This window comes from Trachurus japonicus, chromosome 5 (genome assembly GCF_045865225.1).
Source record: "Trachurus japonicus isolate A0001 chromosome 5, Traja_1.0".
Taxonomy (NCBI): Eukaryota; Metazoa; Chordata; class Actinopteri; order Carangiformes; family Carangidae; genus Trachurus; species Trachurus japonicus.
Window position 1 is genome coordinate 9,299,073 of NC_140911.1, and position 20,949 is coordinate 9,320,021.

Below are 20,949 nucleotides of genomic sequence, written 5' to 3' on the forward strand. Positions count from 1 at the left end.
TGGTGAGTACCAAAATTGAAGAAATTCCCCCCAAGGCATTATTCAGGCATCACATTTGTGTTCACAAGGATGGATAATGAACACCAAACAAAATAACTCTTGTAACTACACGTGACTGCACAATACTGATCATACAAAAGACCGTCCCCCCTCCTGTGTGTTGTTGCACTACATTGTGACCCTCAAGCTGACTTAGAAGTGTTCTTTCTAGGCACTCGGCCACTCTCTCACCCAACTCTAAAGTGATACGGTACAATAATCAGCAAAAACCGCCACATAAACAAATCTGACAGACAGAAGAACAAACTGTTCTTGGGCCAACCCTGCAGTGTTCCTCCTATTCCTGCATTAATGAGGTAACTGTCGCAGCTGTAGTCTCATCACTTTCCTTACGGCCACAATCATTTGCAGTGCATTGTCTGTAAAATGAGGTTATTCAGCAGTCCTCTCTAACTAAACCACAGTCCTCTCTCCCTGTAGTGGAGACAGACAGCAAGAGCCTGGGACGCTGTGACAGCTTTTGATTCCAGTTGAGCGTCAAAACACTGGGTGGTACTTCACCGAAGGACAAGATCATTAGGACGGAGAGGAATGGAGAAAAAAGGAGGAAAAGTAAAGACAGACACCACAATGACTCTAAGTAAAGTTCTTCCTGTAGATGGGATATTAAAAGGCTCCTCACTCATCCCTGGGCGAGTGCCCAGGACGGCGTGTGCCAGCCAAGATAAGTTGTCTGGATATGTTCCACAAATGCTCAATCTATTACGCTAATTTATTTCCACCCTCACTTGCAGTAACTCTGCCCAATGTACAATAAATACATAGAGATAGATAGAGATAGATTAATCCCTGCAGAAGAGGTCAGTCATGTCAAAGGAGTTCTGGTGTTGCCTGTTTAACATATATAAAGTAGTGCGGTATAAATCAATGAATTATTAATTGAATATAAATAATTTAACACCAGCTTAAGAGAGATCAGACGGAAACATTTTTTTTTTAATAAATATATACAAATTGTCTCCTCGTTCTTGTCCATGTTATTTACTGTTGCACACACTCAGCCAAAGAAATGGAGTGAAAGATTGTACCATGTTTCCGTGAAGAAGCCACGGCGACCACGTTACGCTGTGTTTTGCTCTGGGTCCCTCAACAGGCTGAGGAGCTTCTCCATCTTGGCCACTTCGGCTTCTGGATCCCTGGGCGCATCCTGACTCTTACCTTTAACCTGAACACACACACACACACAAAGACATTATAAATAACTAACATGACCTTATCCTTAAGAAGCCCAGCAAGCAGTCAGTTAATAGGAGGGAGGCAGAGCAGCATGATCAGACATAAAATGAAATAGTTCAATAGTAGCAAAGTGATTATATAGTATTAGTCCATTGTGAAGCTACTGCCTAAAGGAACTGTTGTACATGGAAAGAGACCTGCCAAGGTGTGTGGTGTCAGCATGTTGTCGATGTTCAGCACAGCTCCACTTGATTTTAATGATCTTTATCGGGAAATGACACGATTGACTGCTGGGCCTTAATAGGCAACATCCGCTTGTACAGAACTGACTAATTCAACATTGAATGTTGACATTTATATACTGATTACAACAAGCTGGATACACTAATAGATTAAACTTTTTCCTGGAACAAAGCGGTCGCTCATAATGATTTAAAATAAAGTTCAAAAGGCCAAATCATTTCAAGACTGCATGAAAATCTGCTAACACTGTCAATTAACTTCGGCTGTCCCATAAAAATTTGTGTTTTGTTGTTTATTTCGGGCATGTCAATTAAATCATCATCATCACACTTCATATTAGTTCAAATAATACAATACACATGGCCGAAAGGGAAAGCGGGAGAAGCTAAAGCTTATCTACCTCGGCTGTCCCATAAAAATTGAGATGGAGGTAGCTCAAAATTAGTCTTAGTTTTAAAATACACATGATTGATTCATGTATCCTATAAAACAAAGAGTTGGACTGGTTAAAGCAGGAAAAACACAAGTCTTGTGTAGAGATTGTTGATAATGGCTTGTTATATCAAAGTGTCATATTAAAGTCATATTTGACTAGAATAAACCACAGCAATTATCATTGTTTTCACTTGTGGTGCATTCATGTGGTGTTGGAGTAATTGCAAACATTATGACTGGGAAATTTTTCCCTTGAAAAATTGGAACAACGTCTCAGAAAGTGTGTTTTGGTGCACAACCTGCCAAGTCTTTAATTCAACAGAAACTGTAAATGTTTGGTGGATGGTAATAAACTCTTGATTATTGGTGCAAATTCATATATTATATATCAATCAACATCAATTCGTAATATTGTATTAGGTTGTGACCAATAATTACTGTCATGAATGATTTAAAGTCTAATAATGTATACAACTGATTTTTTCATAATAATAGCAAGGAAGTGGAAGACTGCCACTGTTTAATAATCACAGTTGAACAACATGGGGTAGCTTGCTATCCTCTCGAAGCGTGGACACTGTATATTTATATTTTGGTGTAGCTGTTTTCAAGTTTGAAACTGATACAGTGAAGCGGCTTCTTCAGACAGCTGCGATCCCTAAACGAATGAGCATCAAATCTAGTTGCAACATAATATCTCTGCAGTGATGGATGGCTCAATAAAAATAAAGCTTCCTCCACAGTGGAGGGAAAGGCTGACTGAGCACAAACCGGAACTGAGACTTCAAAATGGATAAAAAATAATTATAATAAAATATATTATTTCCCAATATGTCAACCTGTGACCTAATTTCTATTGTCTAATATCCTGCCTTTCCTTGCTGGTTTGCTTACCTAGAATGTTTACATGTAGACATGCTCTTCCTGTCTGTAAAAGTAATGCAAACAATTCTCCACCTGTGCTATAATAAACCTGGAGGTTTGTTTCAGCTCATTTTCAGGCACTCTACATTAATACAAATACAAACACTGTGGCAGACGACACACTATGGGAGTCAATAGAAATAAATGGGCCATGAAAAACATGGCATAATGCTGCATTTATAATATAACACTTATGAATCTCACTTATGATTTGTAACAAAGAAAGAGGACACTGAGAATAGTGCCGGTTAGATAAACACAAAATATTGTAAAGTGCTGAACAGGGCAGTGTGTTGAGTTGACACAGACAAGGGTTTGTTGGTAGTGGTCATTCATTCAGTGATAATGAACATCTTTAGTGATTTCCTTAAGTACACCATTGTGCACATTCAGGTACTCAATGTGCAATATATGACTTGTGTAAGAGCCAAGAAGAAAAGTGGTGATGGAATAATAATGATCTGTCTCAGAAGCCTTTTGTTTCTCAACTGGTGAGCTCTGCAGGCAGCTCTGGCACACTCAGATCCTTCCTGGTAACATACCCACAGGTCTCCACAATTGCACATTCATAACATTTCATTTCATTTGATTTCGATTTATTCCATTCATTGTTTACATACTTCACATAAATGAAGCGAAGCCTGCAAGCAAGTTGAGGCAGCCAACTCGAGCTGCGCTGCGCCACTCTCATGACATCATACACACACCCTCTCAATTTGGCGGTCTATTTAAGATGGGCGACTTACCCATCGTCCTCTTTGCTCGTCTATGACACAGCAGCATCTCACAGTTCTACCCTATTTTCTGCCCCACCACCACCCCAGCATCCACCTGTAGGCTCTGGGTTAAGATGGTCGCTCATCACTCCCATATACTTTAATGAAATCCTATTCTCAGGGAGTGATGAAGTCGGAGCCTTGACGTCAAACTCAAATGTATAATGAAGCTACAATAAACATTTTTAATCGTGTTGTCTGACTGAATTGCACTTATACATGATGTACACATAATCACCATAAATGAAAAGGAGCAGGATGAAGAAAAACTTGTGGTACCTGCCCCTTTCTATAGTTATAATTGCATTGGCTTAGTATCAACACCAATATTATGCAGTATTTCAAAAAGATAAAGATTATGAAAGATATAATAATAACAACAAGAAAAGACACCTGATATAAGCCCATTAGTGACTACAGCCATTGTGCACAAGTAACAAGTAACTACTTCTGCTCAGTGCACCACAACAGACAGTGCTCAGAGCATTTTATAACATACTTTGCGAGTGTACAATCCTGCAGTACGTTTCTATTTTCTAACAATTATGATCAGAGTTGTAGCATCTGGTCTCTTGTTTTGAAGAATCAAAACAATTAACTAAAATTGTATTTGACAAGAGAGGCCAAGTGGGCCGGTTTAGTGAGAGTAAAGAGAGCCAAGAACATGGACTGACTTCTCTGCCTCATCAAATAGTTGAGTACAGCAGCACACTTTTATTGTTACAGTCTGGACTGCTGGGCCACTGTGCCAGTGTTTCAGGTATGTTAATTTGCTACCAGCCCACCATTGTTCTGGTTTTAGTGAGGTGCTGTGTCGATTTTATGAAGACATATTATTGGTAATGTGTCCTCCGGGTGTTTGTGTCTGATGCTTATTTGCCACACTGCTTTCTAAAATGCTCCACACCACTGTCAGTGATGCTGAACTGTGCAATTATTTCCCAATTGTATGCTTTAGGGCTGCAGTCTGAGGTCACTAATGAGCTAGTACCGTGTGTGTGTGTGTGTGTGTGTCGTTAGCCTGAGCCCCACTTAAACTGTGTTTATGAGTGTCTGATGGTGAACTGTTTGTGTCTGCGCCCAGGCATGGCAGTGCCACGCATAATGTGAAAATGTGTTGTAAAAATAAACACATATTAGCCATTAGTGTTTCTTCTGGTTCACATGCAGCAACACGGACAGCACAAAGGAAAACTGAAGAGGCTGCAGAACTGACTCTAAATGGGTCCTGATTAAACTGTTGTGACTCAATGTGCCATTTGCTTTCCTCCTGTGTTTAGTAGGGCCACTGTGATTACCCCACAGCTCATTAAGCATTAACCACCACAGAGCAGTCATCCTAAACCACCACACCATCTTTGACCACCAGAAGATTATCTTTTATCTTATCAACTCAAACTGATTTTCAGCAATAGTTAAAATACAAAACAATTAAGTTCTGTTTTATCTTCTAGTGATCTAGTGATCCTCTCTAAAAAGCTTAATCAATTACAAAGAACACTTGAATCCTCTGTGGCTAATTGTTAACTGGCTAAAAAGAGGCATTCGTTCCTTTGTTATTTAGTGAAATAAGCTCTCGGTCAGGACTCTGAAAAGACTGAATCATCTGATCTGCTTTCACTGATGTGGAAGAAGTGGCAGTCATGAATAATGGAAAAAGGCCAAGCATGCATCAAGATTGTTTACAGATAAGATAAGGTGACAGAACACAATAGCTTAACACACACTTCTCCATATTGCTGAAAGAGGTGGAAAGTTTGGCACCTAATTTGTAACATGGACAAGTTCCATTTGAATTTGCCAATGAGGCCTAATTATGAAGACAAAGTAGCAAGAGAAGAAACATGAAGTCGTAAAGCAGCTGCATTTGGAAAGGCAGGCTTATCTTACTTAAATTAGCTCAAATGATTACAATGTGATTGTCTCTAGAAGCTCTGTAAGACTCTTACCTTAGGTTTCTTCCGAAGGTTGGGGGAGAGTTTGAGGGTGATGACGTAACCTCGGTCGTCGCCCACTATGATGACGGGATCGACGGGGTTGAACTCGATGTGAGTTAGCTTCTTTTTGGTCACCGACTGCTGGCAGATGGCCTCATATTTGTTGATGTTGAGGTCGAAAACGTGAACCTGGAGAAGATGAGTGATCACACCAGTTAATATGCCATCTAATTGAATTGACATTTCAGAAGGATGGCGCAGCCACAACAACACCGTCTGAGGCTGATAATACCTGACCCATCTAATTGACCATATTTAGACTGTGTGGTATAAATATTCATGTTATGTCTCCAGAGTAAGTAAAGGCTTAATCTATTGTTCTCAGCAGCCCTGTGTGTGTGTGTGTGTCTGTGTGCATGTGTGTTGTCTTTTATCTGGGAAGGAGAATGGTAGAGCACAAGCCTCCGCGGGGATGCAAGGCTGACCATCTGGTGCAAAAAAAAAAAGGGTGTTCCCAGTAATTCAATGAGTGGGCACTTCTCTCTGTGTGTGTCTGTGTGCATGCGTGTGTGTGTGCTGGCAGCATCAATTTAAAGTAAGCATCTTTTTATCCAGAAGGAACCAGATCACAGATACTCCCTCTTTCAGGCTAAGTGCATGTAGACAATCTGCTAAAGAAAAATGAGCTCACTGCTAAGCACAGCCCACTCCTTTCTTTTTTTCTTTTTTTTTTTACCAAAGAGATAATTGTGCCAAGGCTGCAAGAGTTCACACTGTCTGCATGTAGCAGTAACACACAAAGCATCACAGTTATCACTTGCACCCAACCATCATATTCTGCCAGTGTGTGTGACTTTCTGTAACCTTCATCACTGCAGCCATTATTCTAGTGTTTTCTGTGGCTTATACAACAGCACTAATGTAATATTAGTCATGACTGGGTGCAAAACACTACATCTATTCACACAAGGACTCGGTGCTCAAGTGACTGCCTATGATTTGTCAAGTCTATATGTTGTATTACAGATTGTATTTCAATTGAATTGATGTTTTTTTTTTTCTTACAGTAAGTATTACACTGAAAAAGATGTAAAACTCCAGCAGGTATACTGATGCTGGTGTCAGTCGACTGAGTGTAGGAGCCCATGTGCAGAAAGATAAGAAGAGCTCCACAGAGAGAGCAGATATGGATTTTGAGACTAATCAGCAGGGAATATGCTTGGACTTCTCATTATTTCACCCTGGTGCTGCATTTCCTTGACATTTAGCTCAGATGGAGAGACAGAGAGAACGAAGAGATATTTGTTTTCACTGCACAACTGCGCAACTCAGTGCCATTCTCATACTTTAGCCTGCCATGCAAGTTATATTATCCTTATAAACTACACATGCACACGTACAAATATATTATGCACACATGCACACTCAAATGCATGGCGTTGTCTGACATTTTTCCGTGCGTCAGTGGCAGTAGCGGGCCAGGTTGTCAGCAACAGTAACAGTAAATATGCGTCAAGGAGAACAGGCCTCATGGTGAGTCACTGGAGTTCTATCACTGTCACAGAAAATGAAAAATGTACAGCAAAGAAGCTGCTATCCTGGGGAAGATGATGCCAATCAGTATCGCATACTGTGACCACAACAGTAAACACAGGAACTCTGACGATGTTCTGTCATTTATAAAGACTGTGACCATACTGTATGTCAAGGAGAGTTTAACTGGGAACTGAGTTATTTACTGTAGTGGATCCAGTTAATTCTGCACATCCCTGTCAGGTTTACAGGTGACATTTACAATCATCTCAAAATTTTGTTTTACAGCAAATACAAATATACCTGTAAGTTATCATAAGCTTCTGACACTGACATCCAAACACGTGCTTGAAAATCAGACTTGGATGATGTTTCCACACACTGAAAAAAAGTGGACCCGCCACATTGTCCTCCACTGAATCCAATTTAATATTCTTGTCCTTTCTGTTGCTTAGAAAGGAGAGGATATAATTTGCTTTTAAAATGTATGCCAACTGATGAGCTTTTAATGAGTTTTTTAATAGCTGCTGAAAAGTGCTTTTGATCCAGTTTCAGAGAATAAATTACAATACACATGGGACCTCATGCGCTTTCTAGCAAAGTACTTTAATTTTATTTATTTATCTATTTATTCTTTGGTAGAGGATGTTTACAATTAAACGAACAGCTTTATTTAACATCAAGTGAATGTGCCGCCAGTTATTGGTTGGCAACTTCTAGAATATGAAATGGACATTTAATTTTAGCGATGAATTTATTATGTAATCTGCTGTTTCTTTACTTCCATGTCTTATCAAGGCTGATGTTTTGTTGTGTAATATGGCACACAATGGTGCATTACTACTGTTGTGCCTGCATTGACCGGATCTCTCTCTCTCTCTCTCTCTCTCTCTCTCTCTCTCTCTCTCTCTCTCTCTCTCTCTCTCTCACACACACACACACACACACCATCACATAAGGTGCCTCTCAAATTGCTCAGCTCTCATTTCCTCTCTGTCACTCTCCTCCTTCGCCGTCACTTGGCACGCTGGACAGGAAATGTGTCAGACACAACACTCTGGACTTTTATAGTGTGCCGCAGACTGGTGTGAAGACAAACAGATGGGGACAGCTTGCAGCCATACTAAGAAAATATGTGGAGATAAGCAACACGGCATCCACTGAAATTACTTTTGGCTGGAATCAATAACCACTGGCAGGGCAGGAAGCCGCCTTTGTAACAAGAATATGTGTGTGAACAAACTCAATTGCCTGAGGCTAATCCTAGGCTTACGCTTATGAATATAGTAAGGGTTCAGTCAGCTGAGACTATAACTATATTATATGGATGATAATGAAATGGGTGACAGGTGGTAGATGATGCGGCTGTTGGAGCCTTTGAACACAGTATCCTATAGAGGGATTATCAGTCTACGTCACTGACGTTCTGCAGAAAGAGAGCAACAAGAGCAACATGTCTTGTTGTGCTGTTGGTTGCACTAATCGTTTTCATAAAAATAACAAAATGCACACGTTGTATAGAATACCGTCAACTCGCACCACTTTCAAGGCAAACGAGAGAAAAACAGTACATTGAAGATTCATTCCGAGTAATATAATGTGTTAGACACGTTGGTTTGAATGGTGATATGCCCGCAGGCACAGCTGTATAATTGCAAATGACAGTGACTGAAGACGAGGTTACATAGTAATGGAAAGCAAGCTAAGATTAATCAACGTTATATTATTTTAAATTTCATACCCAGCTATGCAGGTGCGGTCATGTTGACCCAGACTTTATACATGTCCATCTTCTTCCCTTGTCTCTGACTAGGCAGTAGGCAGCACCTCAGTCCTCAAAGCCACCAAGTTTTGTAATCGTGTTTGAGTCCTGAACATGACTGTCTGTTACATAGCTGTAGGTATGCACATTGTTGTTTTTAACCGATAACCGACACTCGCTAATCGATTAATAAACGTTAACTGATAGGATTAAATGCTTTTTTAAAACGTTTTATGTTTCTTTTTGCCATTATAAGACCTACAGTCTATGTATAAAACATACCTTTATCACTAGGAAATAAACTGTTAGTACACCGACAACATCGCTAGCTAACATTGCTTAGAGTAAACCAGATCCATGGAGTAAACTTCAAGGTAACCATGACAACCGGTTCTTCCTGCAGGAAGGTTGCGCATCCGCCGTGTTGGGTAAACAAATAATCCCTCTATAGATAGAGCCTCATATACTATAGGAGACTGGCTGTATGGTCAGCCTTTACCACCTGGAGCTATGGAAATATCAATAGTAATGTGTTCCTCCTTCTTATTGTGTTGATGTTTTAAAGCTAAAGTAATTATCCAGTAATCTGACATGTTGTGGGTTTCAAAATGCAAGTTTAAAAGTTCACTTACAAGTCCATCTGTTGTGACAGCAGCAAATACAGTGGAGGAATATGGCGCCCACGAAACATCTCCAACAGCTGCATTCAGGTCGAAGGTGAACATTGGCGTGCTGGAAAACACAGACATTATGATGTCATACAGGAAATCCTTAACTTTATATTATAGTATAGTGTATGAACTATGAAACGCTAAATGCTAGCCTATATTCTTGCAAAAATTCTGAGTCATTAGGAAATAACAAGACACTGTTTCTCATCAGTCTACAGAGACAAATCCTCCATATGACTGAGATTGTTTGCCCAGTCAATCTTAATCTTTGGTCTGCTTCTGGACATAAAACAGTCCAATTAATTTCCATGATGAAGCCATCATTATGCCATGATTTCATCTTCTTTCTTTCCAGTGGTAGCAAACCACATTTTGACTGTCAACTATGGTAATCAGTGACAAAATGTCTAGAGACCAATGAATCATCAGAGCCTGGTAGAGAGTATGTGTGGAGATCAAACAGGGGGCCCCTCCACGCTGTTTCTTTGTGTTATTAACTGGTGAAATACTGCTGGAAGCAAGATGAGGAAATGAACCCTCTGTTTCTAAGAGGTCGAACCAGGCACATGCATGTCTTCAGATATTAAGCAGGGACTGTGTGTATGTATGTATGTGTGTGTGTGAGAGAGAGTGAGTGAGTGAGGAAAACTTTCTTCCAAAAGGTTGAGAGAGTATCAGATTAACATACATACATGAATACAATATCTGTGGCAGTTTGGTGTTCGATTTATTAAGACAGGAACTAAATGTGCAGCTCACGCCTGAGACAGATTCAGCAGAACATAAGTTCCTGTTCAGTGGCAGAATATGTTTACCATCAGCAAGCGCAGAGAAACAAATCAAAATATAGAAATGTTATGGTCTTTTAGGGAGAATACATTCACAACAGAGCTTTAGTGGCCAAGTCAGTGCCAGGTTGAGCCACATAAACACAGATGGCCTCTTCAGTCTACTCCCTCTCTGTTAGGACTGGACATGTATTGTGTTCAGTGACTTCCTTCATTTATTTGTTACTGATTGCCTTGGCACATTACATTGTGGTTATTCCTAAGATATAGTGAAGTAGTACTTACTACTTCCTTAAACAAAGAATACTGATAAATATTGACAAAAGGACCAAAGGTAGAGTATTTTCTGAGCCTCACAACTGCATGAACCTGAGTTAACAATTGAGAATGTGTAATCAACAACACTTAAAATAACTCCTTGATATTTGCACCACCCTCTCTTTAATGATTGTGTGCAAGATGTTCCTCAGATGACAGACAAACTGTAGTTCCACGCTGGTGTGTCTGTTTGATAAATAACATGCACTCTGGTGGGTGGATAATATAACTGGAATTAAATGCAAAGGGGATATAAATCTGGCCTGCAGTCTTTCAAGAGAGGTTTTTTTTTCACAGCAGAATGACACTGCACATACTGTAAATCCAGACTCAGAGCTATTAGGATTCATAAATTGTGTCCAAGTTTATCACTGTGCTGAGGTGCAAATTTATCAAGCTAACGTTTGCTGTGATTAATAGACTTGATGCAACTCTCCTTTATCACTACAAGCCCTTCAGTTCATTTAGGACTGGCTGACGTCATATGACAATTTTACAAGATGTATGAGCCTCATCCATCAAACAAAAAGGAGCAGTTTTAAAGTCTAGCTTTCACACCTTTGAACCGTGTGGTAAAGAGTTTGTGAAAAGTTGCCTGAACCAGTCAGACCCTCTCCTGGAAACAATAAAGCCAAGTATCTCTGGAGTGTTATGGATCATTCTTGATAATCCTGTCTCTCATAATGGCCAGATGATTAGCATCATTATTCAGTCAAGAAGTGGGAGGCACTGTGGGTTCGACAAATAAGGCAGGAGGCATTATGCCTGGTCCGCAGTGAGTGTGAGACAGTAATAAAGACTAATATACTGTAATATCATAAAAAGATTACACAAATAATGATTATGGTTTCTTCTTCGTTGAGGCACACAGAACATTAGAAACGCCAAGCATGAACAACACAAAACTGCAGTCGCTATTCTGTAACTAACCACCGCATGTGGTTCCTGTTAGAGGGAACAACTAGCCATTTCACTCAGATCCCCCATATTACACATCTTTTCCCCTTTTACTCCAAGTTAGAGATGGCCAAATCCCTCATGCACTGAAGTCCTTGCTTCACAGTCCACTGCTTACTTCCACAGTTGTCAAGTCCAACAAATATGGACTCCTAAGCTCCTACTTTTTAACCCCATATTGGAATTTACTCCCTCATCTGTGATTATGTCCCTGCCAAGTACATGATCCCACAAAAGCTTTCCATCAGCAAACAGTGCCGGTGCCAAGCGACACCCAGTTAAGCCAGCAGTGTCGTGGATGGAAATCTAATCACTTATGATGATGAACAAAAACACAAATGGTGCTGATGGCAAACATTGACTAAAACCTAGATGAAACACAAACAAAACTGAATCATACTGCTGTGATATACATGTAATGTCTTATTTACAGCAGCACTCTATCTTACTTGATGGTATGGTCCCAGATCTTCACAGTCCAGTCTGAACTGCAGGAGATGAAAACCTTTGGGTGGTAGTGGTTCCACTTCACAGCATCCACTGCCATGCTGTGGGCATCATAAGTCTCCAGGAACTGGCTTGAGTAAGTCTTGGAGCACTGGGGAATAAAGGCAAAGTCTTGAGTTGCACGAAGAAGGAATAAATACAGTGTTCGGTGACTGAAAACATTGATCATCTCTTCATGGATGACAATCCTCCCATCCACACAAAGGGTCACTGAATGGTTTGATGAGTATGAAAGAGATGCTAATCATATGCTATGCCCTTCGCTATCGCTGGTGTTCAAACCAACAGGAGATTTTGGATGAGCTTGTTAGACAGTGCTCTCCACCATTATCATCAGAACACCAAGTGAGGGGATATCTTTTAGAAAAATGGTGTACATCCCTCCAGCAGAGTTAAGAGACAGCTCCAAGGTACACTGAGGCTGTTCTGGTGCCACACAGTGGCCCAACACCTTATTAAGAGACTAGAGACTAAGTTGTTTTTTTTCAACCTGAAAACTTACTGATTCAAAATGAAAACTTTTATGCTTTCACCACTGGTTATCATTCATACCACCACTTTAAACATTAATCCAACCTCCTTAGTTATATTCAAGCTGGGGAGCAATTATTGCACGCCATGCCACTCTCTAACTATTAACATTCAAAAAGGGCAAATGCCAAGAAACAACAACAGTAACAACAATAGGGTTTCTACACCAATATCTGCTTAGCTAATCAATTATTTATTGCCATCAAAACTGTTATATTTTCTGTTTAAATGATAAAGTAGGATTTTGTTGACAGTGTGACAGGAGAACAACCAGGCCAAACTGAATGAGTCATATCTAGTCTGAACCTACAAATGCAGCATGACAAAATTAAATAACATAATTTGTAGGTGATTTCTGAGTTGCAGAACCATTTATTTGTTGAAAATATATTTAAATAAATATATATTTGTAATATAAAACTTTAATATTGGATTCCAGTGATTTACTGTTGCACTTCCATAGATAGTCAGTTGGATGTATCTAGCTACATAGGATCGTAGATTTCCCATTATGTTCCCCAATGATGCCCTCAAATTGTCTTTCTGAAAAACTTTACTTTTTTTTCCTAGGGAAGGGAACCCTGACATAAAATATTTTGCTCTCTGTATCTGAGGCCATTAAATTTTCCACTGCTGGCTGATGGAAAAGCCCTGCTGTGACACTGCTGATTGAAGTGAGGCTAAAAGTACAAAATGCTCAACAGTTTAAAACCAAAGGGAGTTGTGCAATTCTCCGCGGTTCAGTGTGTTGTTCAAAGTACCCTTTAAATTTCCTTAGTTTGTTTGCCACTGACAGAATAAGGTTCGCGAAAGTACTTAAACAGCAAGAGTTAGACTGCAGGGATAAATTAACTGGACAATTCAGGGTAAAACAGCTCCATGGGTTCTGGGGAACAGCTGTTGCATTTCCAAGCACTGACAGTTTGATTGTTGACCTGCAGCTAGGTGAAAGATTCTTAATCTGTCCTCTCCTGGGGTTTCTGTGCCACTGATCCTTGAGGTGATAGACAGAACATATTTCATCAGACACTGGGTGTGTCTGGCAACACGTCTGCAAGGAGAGCTGGGTCAGTATAAGGTGATTTCATAGAAGTGAAGCTTAGGTGTGAGTCTGCTACTTGTGACCTTTCCTTGAGCATGTACATTGCCCGGTACAAAGCCCAACATGCAATGAAAAAAGTGTCAGTTAGGTGCAATGAGTAAGATCAGCAGCAGTGTAAGATAGTTTTCCAAAGAGGTATCTTTTTTAATTTCAGTGCAAATTCTGTTTTTGTCTTAAATGCTATTTATGTGCTATATTGTGTGCACTATAATGAACATTTTCTATCTTTCTAAATTAAGTAAAATGTCACCTAATGCAATGCTGCTGTTGTTTTGGAAGATTTTAATTGTGTTCAGATGACTTACATGGTTGTTTACTGGAGCTCAGACTGTATTGCTGGCAAAGTTAAATCAAATGTTGTTGTTTTTTCATCAGCATTGGGTCTTCAGGGTCAGAAATTAATGAAAATTCATCCATTTATTTTAGCTTTACTGTATCTTTGCCAGTAAATGCCTTTGCTTAAATTGCTATGTTTGTGTGTGCTCTTGCGTGTTTGACATTTCTGCAGCCAGGGGTTAAGCTAAACTCACATAATGACAAATAAATGAAACTCTCTCTTCATGGCCATGCAAGATGGATTCCCCTCAAGCACAAGGTTTAATTTGATAGAGATCAGACAATTTCAATGATGTATGCATTTGTCAGTGAACTGTTTAAACACTTTTCTGTTATTAAATCAATATAGAATGAGGGCAGAGTAACTGAAAATAAATGAGTCTTTTATGTGTATTTCTGCCTACAGTAACAATAACATGAGGGAGATGAACAGAGAGATGGTGGGAGGCTGGCCAAAAACTACCAGCTGCCTGATGTGGTCAGAGAGAGCCTGTGCTTAAGGAGACTCATTAAATGCTTAATGTTAAGCCTGGGGGGGTTCCCAGCAGACCACATGGACACACACAAGTGCACATTTGGACAATCACACATACACTATTAATGGGGACTATAGCTTGTGTACCCTCTTGAGTGCAAGATCAGCAGGATGTGTGTAAGTGCAGCACAAACAGAATGAGCTTCCATTTCTCAGGGCAAATACTGCGAGACAGCATAAAGCCCAAAGATGATCCCAAAGTCATTTAAGGGAGGTGCAGAAGGAAAACACATTAAAGGGGTACGGTTTTGCTAAAATCCCTAAGTAAAATTTATGGATGAACTTTTAAAAATCAGCCTAACAAACTCAATAGAAGCTTTGGTTTTGGTGCAATTGGTATAATACTGTACATTACAGTATGATTTTTCCAATATGTAACAATAGGTTTCAGTTTACAGATTAATTTCATTGTCCTTTCCTCCTTTATAAAGGAAACTTGTCAGTGGGCAATCTTATGCATCACTGTCATCATACATAATTGATACACTGGCATCGCATATACAGACTCTATTTTAAACCAATATACAATATATGCACTGTCAACCAGAACAAACTAAAACATCAAATTATATCAAAGATAACATCTAGCAATATGCAACTTGACTGCAAAATAAATATACCACACTCAATACATTGTTTTTGTAGTCTTACTGACAGCTCAAAGCTCTTTACAATACCTACCACCTATTCACCCATTCACCCACACATTCATAATTGTACATCATACCCATATACACACTTCTAGACCGATGAAACAGCCATCAGGGGCAATTTAGGGCTCAGTATCTTGCCCAAGGACACTGCAACATGCTGACTGGAGGAGCTACAGATCGAATCACTGACCTTCTGATTAAAGGAAACCTGCTCTACCTCCTGAGCCACAGCTGCCCCAAGATGTAGGTGAAATACACACAGGGAAGAAGGAGGACAGCTAATAAAGTCATTGCACCAAACTAATTGAAAAATACTTATTTCATCCACACCACTGATATATATTGCACTATAAATAATGATAAATTGTGTAAGGTATAGTAAAGTAAAGGGATATACTGTATAGTATAAGGAATGTGGATGCACCTGGGAGTATCTCAAACAAGTTTCCACTGAAAATGTTCAAATAATATCTGCATGTTTAAAAATAAAGCCAAAAAATGTATATATTCATTAAAATTATACACAGTTTGTACTGAATAAAATCAGGTACATTTAAAGTCCCTAAACAAATTAAATAAAAGAAATACATTACATGCATACTGTAATGTATTACAGATGATTACCTCGTAATGTATTGATTTGTTTACATTATATCATTTGTACAGTATATTCTATCACAAGATCTGCTATAATTCAGTTCCCAGCTGTACATTTGACAGCTTTAGTGAATCATGTCACAACAGTCTTTATGTAATTTTAGATGTGACCTCTGTGATCAAGCCAAAAGCAGCATATTGGAAGCTTTAATACATACCTTGTGTATTTTCCCCTCCTCAGTGCCAACAAGGAAGAGATAGTCGATCTGTTTGTGGAAGTCGAACGCTGTACCGCAAGCTGTGGGCAAGAGGCATCAACAACTTATATTACAGACATTTGCCCACTGGACCAAGGAATATCAGGTCTGATGTCAGGTAATACAAAGAGTGTAGTTTTTTGTATTATAAGTTAATTTTAAAAGGTGTCGGTACATTCTTACATACATGTGCAACATAACATGCTGAGGGAGTGAAACCTTACCGATGCTGGGCTGTTGTGAACTATCTGGCCCCTCAGATACAGCACCATTCAGTGACAGTCTGATAATGTCCGTAAAGACCAGCTCATTCTGGAAACATGTAAAACATACAAACACTGATGCAGTTGTATATGCAACTCAATAATAAAATAGACAAGTACTAAGTCTAGCACATATCCAGAGTTCACCAACAAAATATCTCATTAGCAAGCATCTTGAAAGTTGCATTATATTTGTATTCTGCTGAAATATAAGGCTGGCCTATGATAGTGCAAGCCACAGCGATTTTATTGGCTAACCTTAATAAGTGTCCAAGACACAACTCGGCCGTCAGATGACACAGAATAGAAGTTGTGATTGTTGTCCATGTCATCATTCTGCCATCGTACCTGAATGAAATACAACAAAGCAATGAATGAACTCCATTGAAAACGAGAAAATGGACGGTTTCAATTTCATGAAATTCTGCTGAAGATTGGGGAGAAATAATATCTCAGCATTGCTGCTAGCTTGGTGTCAGGGTGTTTGGGAAAACAGTAAAATGGCTTAGACCCCACTGAATTATATGTGAAATCCCATCCCAATCTCACCTGCCAGACAGGGTCAGTGTGTTTCCCGGTCTTTGCTGTACTCTTGTACACAGGCTCCAGTCCCTTCTGTTTCAAGTTGTATACAGCCACACAGCCATCATAGAAGCCCACTGCCACCAGGTTTGAATGCTTGTCATGGATGTCGAGGCACAGGACACCAGAGTTGGTGGCGTAAATGTACTCTGGGAATGAGGGGTTCTTAAATGTGTAGAAGATGAGCATGCCATGCCCCTGTTTACTGAAGTCATCTGGTAAGAAGAGAGACAGAAGAGAGTGGATGGAGGATGCACAGACAGTGACAATTGCGAATCTAATATGACACTAAAATTGTTTTTGATACGTTTACAGTGACAGCTCACTACTGTGTGCACTTACATGATCCCATTCCCACAGAGTACAAGTCTGGGTATGTCTTATTCCTATTAAAAACAGATGCATTAGTCAGTCATCTTCCATTCTTGGAAAACCAGATGTGATATAAAATAAATAATACATAACAATAGGTGCGGTAAACAATCATGACCCCTTTTCCCCAGAATAAGAATGAATTCTGGAGAATTGTTAACAGAGACAGTGTTTAAACCTACCAGCAGAGGGCAGTGACAGACAGGCCTTTGGCTTTATCATACTGGAACTTCCACAAAGGGAGAAGAGTTCCCTTCTGGTCCCTGAACTCATCAGAGGGATCCTCAAAGTATTTGAAATCTTAAAAGGTTTCAATGGAGGGCAAAGAGGAGAGGAGAGTTGACTATGTGACAACTTGAGCATCAGATGGAGTCATAGTTTAGTCCTGTATCATGCATTATGTTTAATAGAGGATACCTTGTGCTATGTCATCAAATGTATTCTGATTGACCATTCGTTCTAAGATCTTGCCCATGTTTCCCGCTTTAGTGAGGTCATTGCTCTGTAACAGAAACATGACAAAATCTTGTAAAAACATGCATTTAAATTCTGCTTTACTTTTAAATTACTTTTCATCCCTCGTGAATTATCACACTTAACCTAAGAACATGGGAAAGATGGTAGAGCATTATCACATTTTGAATAGTCACATTTGTTATCTCTAAAGATATTACATTATTATTATTTGACAATTATATAATTATATACATACCGTTTATTATGGTAGTAGTTTATTATGGGGTGGTATAAAAATTGTGGCAATACTATTATGAGATATAAATATGAAATACAGTTAAAGTTTAGGCAGGAAAGTTGATCAGCAGACAATTTACCTGAGTCTCCATCATCATGACCTTCTTGCCTTTGTCATTATCTTTCTTTGATGCCATGGCTTTCTGCTTCTCTTTGTTTTTTTCTTGTTTCTGCAGCTCCTTCACATATGCGTCATATATCTCCCACTGCAAAGAGAATACTGGTTATTGCATCCTGCCCATGTGAGCACATACTGTATATGCCCAGAAGATTGAAAACAACTCCGTTCAAACATTCCTTCTAAACTAATCAGGGAATTCAGTACTTGATTAGCAGTGGCAGAGAAGGTACTGCGTTGGGAAGGTTCAGTCTGGCAGCTTATTTCCTGCAAGAAAAAAGAAATTACTCCACAGAAACTCTTGAGGCACTAGGCTATGAATATTTTATTATATACACATCAATATGATGTCTTTCAGACCCTCTAATATTAAAACATTCTCTTTTTAAAGGTTAGATATCTTAACTATTATGCAGACGACTAGCTATACTGCAGAGTCCTACCATCAGTGGATTATTGAGGGTCTGGGAGGCCCTCTCACTGAAGTTGAATTGGTTAGTAATTTTTGGCTCCTTCTTGTCGGTTTTGGAGGCAGCGCTATCTGGTCTGTCCTCTACAGGTGTAGACTGTGGAAAACCAACAAAGGAAAAGATTTGTAAGTCAAGTCACACTCTTGGTGTTGTGACCTTGTGAGGAAACATTATTACGATAGGCTACGCTTTTACAAAACACATTTTACCGGAGGTTCTGGTTCCTCCTCATCAGATCCTGCTTCCGTGTCGACTGTTGCACTCTCTGGAAAGATTAAATCATACCTTAACTGTATAGAAAATTAACACCTCAATTTTCAAATCGAAATAGGAGACTTTTCTTCAGTATTCTAGCACATGCTGAAAGTGACACCTTGTGGCACCCAGCAAGGACTACACCTGAGAATAAATATTTAGAAAAATACATCATACAAGAGACACTTTGACACGCTGCCCTTGAATATCTAACAAAGGTGCTACTATGCTATACAACAAACAGAAAATTGTATAAAATGTTTCAATAAGTACCCTCAGGGATGCCCTCCTTGGCCCTCAGTCTTCGACCCTCATCTGAGTCTTGATGCACAAGACTGCCCTCCAACTCAAAAAGAAGAGCCATCTGATCCACAACAAGGGTAGGCTTGTAGGAACGCTCCTGAGGAACACATGAAGCAAAGATGTGATATATGTTGTGAAATGCATCTACTGTCTGATGTAAAGTTATAAACTTTGATGTAACTTCCTTACCTTGAAGCTGTAGCGGACAATATTTTGAGGTGCATGTGGGTTGTTTGCAGTTAGGACCCTTGTGATTTCCTCTTTAAGTTCCTAATGATATAACAGGGAGTATAATATTGATATTGATTACGACAACACTGACTAAAAATAGCTATGAACAATTGTGCCGTCTGCAGTGGACATCCTGAACAAGAGCATCCTAAATCTCTGAGTGAATGAAACTGCTGCAGTTGCTTCTATGTATGATATTGTATTGTTGTACTTCATGTGTTCATTTGTTTTTGTGCTGGTTGTGTCTGGTTGTGGTTGTATGCTGACTGTCAAGGTGCCACAGGCAAATTTCCACTGTGTTTTAAAACACTGGACAATAAAGTCTTCTTATCTCATCTTATTTTATCTTAATGTAAGTAAAAATAGCAGCAAATTTTCAGAAACATTCCCCTTTAACACAGCTCATGTTGTTTTCTTGAACAATGAAGACCCCTGACGTTCTCTTACAGCCTCAGTGAGATCCAGTTGATCTGGATGTTTCATAAGTGGTTTCCCATGAGCATACTCATCCAGTCCTTCACCAGTATCCACACCCTCTTCCTCATCCTAAAGCACCACATACCAAAGAGATTTATGTGTTGGTTAGACAGAAAATGTCGTAATGTCACTTCATATTTCTTGTAGTTATCCTTCTGGTATTCAGATGCAATAATTCAAACTGTTGCTGCATTTATGACATTTTGAGTTTACCCACCTTTTTCTTATGTGCAGCTTTAGCTGGTTTGGCCCCAGGTGACTTCTGAACATTTGAGGCCTGTGTGTGAAAACAAACAACGACATGGTTAGCTGTGGCGCAGCATAATGTAAGAAGCATGATGAGAAACACACACTAAAGAGTAAAAGGTCCAACTTTTACTTTTCTACTCAGTTCACGAGACATGGCGTCATCATAGCGTTACAAGCTAGTTACCGTTAGCTAAATTAAACATTTACCTTTACCTTTCTCGTGGATGCTGCAACTTTATTGCTTGGCACAGGCATGGCCACAAGACTCCGGGTTACAGACCTGACCAAGAGTTTAGTTATTCCACCGAGTAAAATCTTTCGTCATGAGTAAAAAGAAGTAAGTTTGACGCACAAACAGAAACTTATACAGGCTAGTTAAACTCGGTATGAAGTAGCTGCCTGCCGTTGTCTATCGGTTGCCAAGACAACCGCCTGGTCACTACGAGGGGTCAAAGATCCTCTGAGAGTCAAGATAGTTCACTCGCCCGGTTTTCTTTGCTCATTGTCCATTTTTTACGTGTGTGTTAGTAGTGAAATCTCCAAATAAATATTTTATATAATGTCTAGACCACTTGTTATGTTAAAGTTTTGTACATGATCTAATATTTTAGAATGCTGCTAAGTTTTAGACCAAGGGAAACGTCATGTAACTTGTGAATAATTATGTCACGTTGTTTTTTTTATTGAAGGGAAAGTTATTAAAAACACAAGCAAATCATGCATAGCCAATAAGGAAAATAATCAACATTAAAAACAATCATAAAAATAAAAAAAACAT

The 20,949-nt window shown here is 39.4% G+C and overlaps 1 protein-coding gene across 1 annotated transcript; it reads right to left on the minus strand.

Annotated features, from left to right (window-relative positions):
- Positions 1–965: 965 nt before the first annotated feature.
- On the minus strand, positions 966–20,606 carry dnai1.2 (dynein, axonemal, intermediate chain 1, paralog 2). Its single transcript, XM_085776034.1, has 20 exons — positions 20,385–20,606; positions 20,140–20,199; positions 19,893–19,991; positions 19,404–19,484; positions 19,185–19,311; positions 18,866–18,921; positions 18,630–18,752; positions 18,394–18,453; positions 18,149–18,274; positions 17,733–17,817; positions 17,498–17,615; positions 17,286–17,329; positions 16,911–17,158; positions 16,620–16,709; positions 16,323–16,410; positions 16,060–16,139; positions 12,030–12,178; positions 9,479–9,578; positions 5,564–5,740; positions 966–1,225 (listed from the first exon to the last, which is right to left on the minus strand). The coding sequence occupies exons 1-20, from the start codon at positions 20,424–20,426 to the stop codon at positions 1,121–1,123; spliced, it is 2,058 nt and encodes a 685-aa protein (XP_085632160.1). The 5' UTR covers positions 20,427–20,606; the 3' UTR covers positions 966–1,120.
- Between the last annotated feature and the right edge of the window lie 343 nt (positions 20,607–20,949).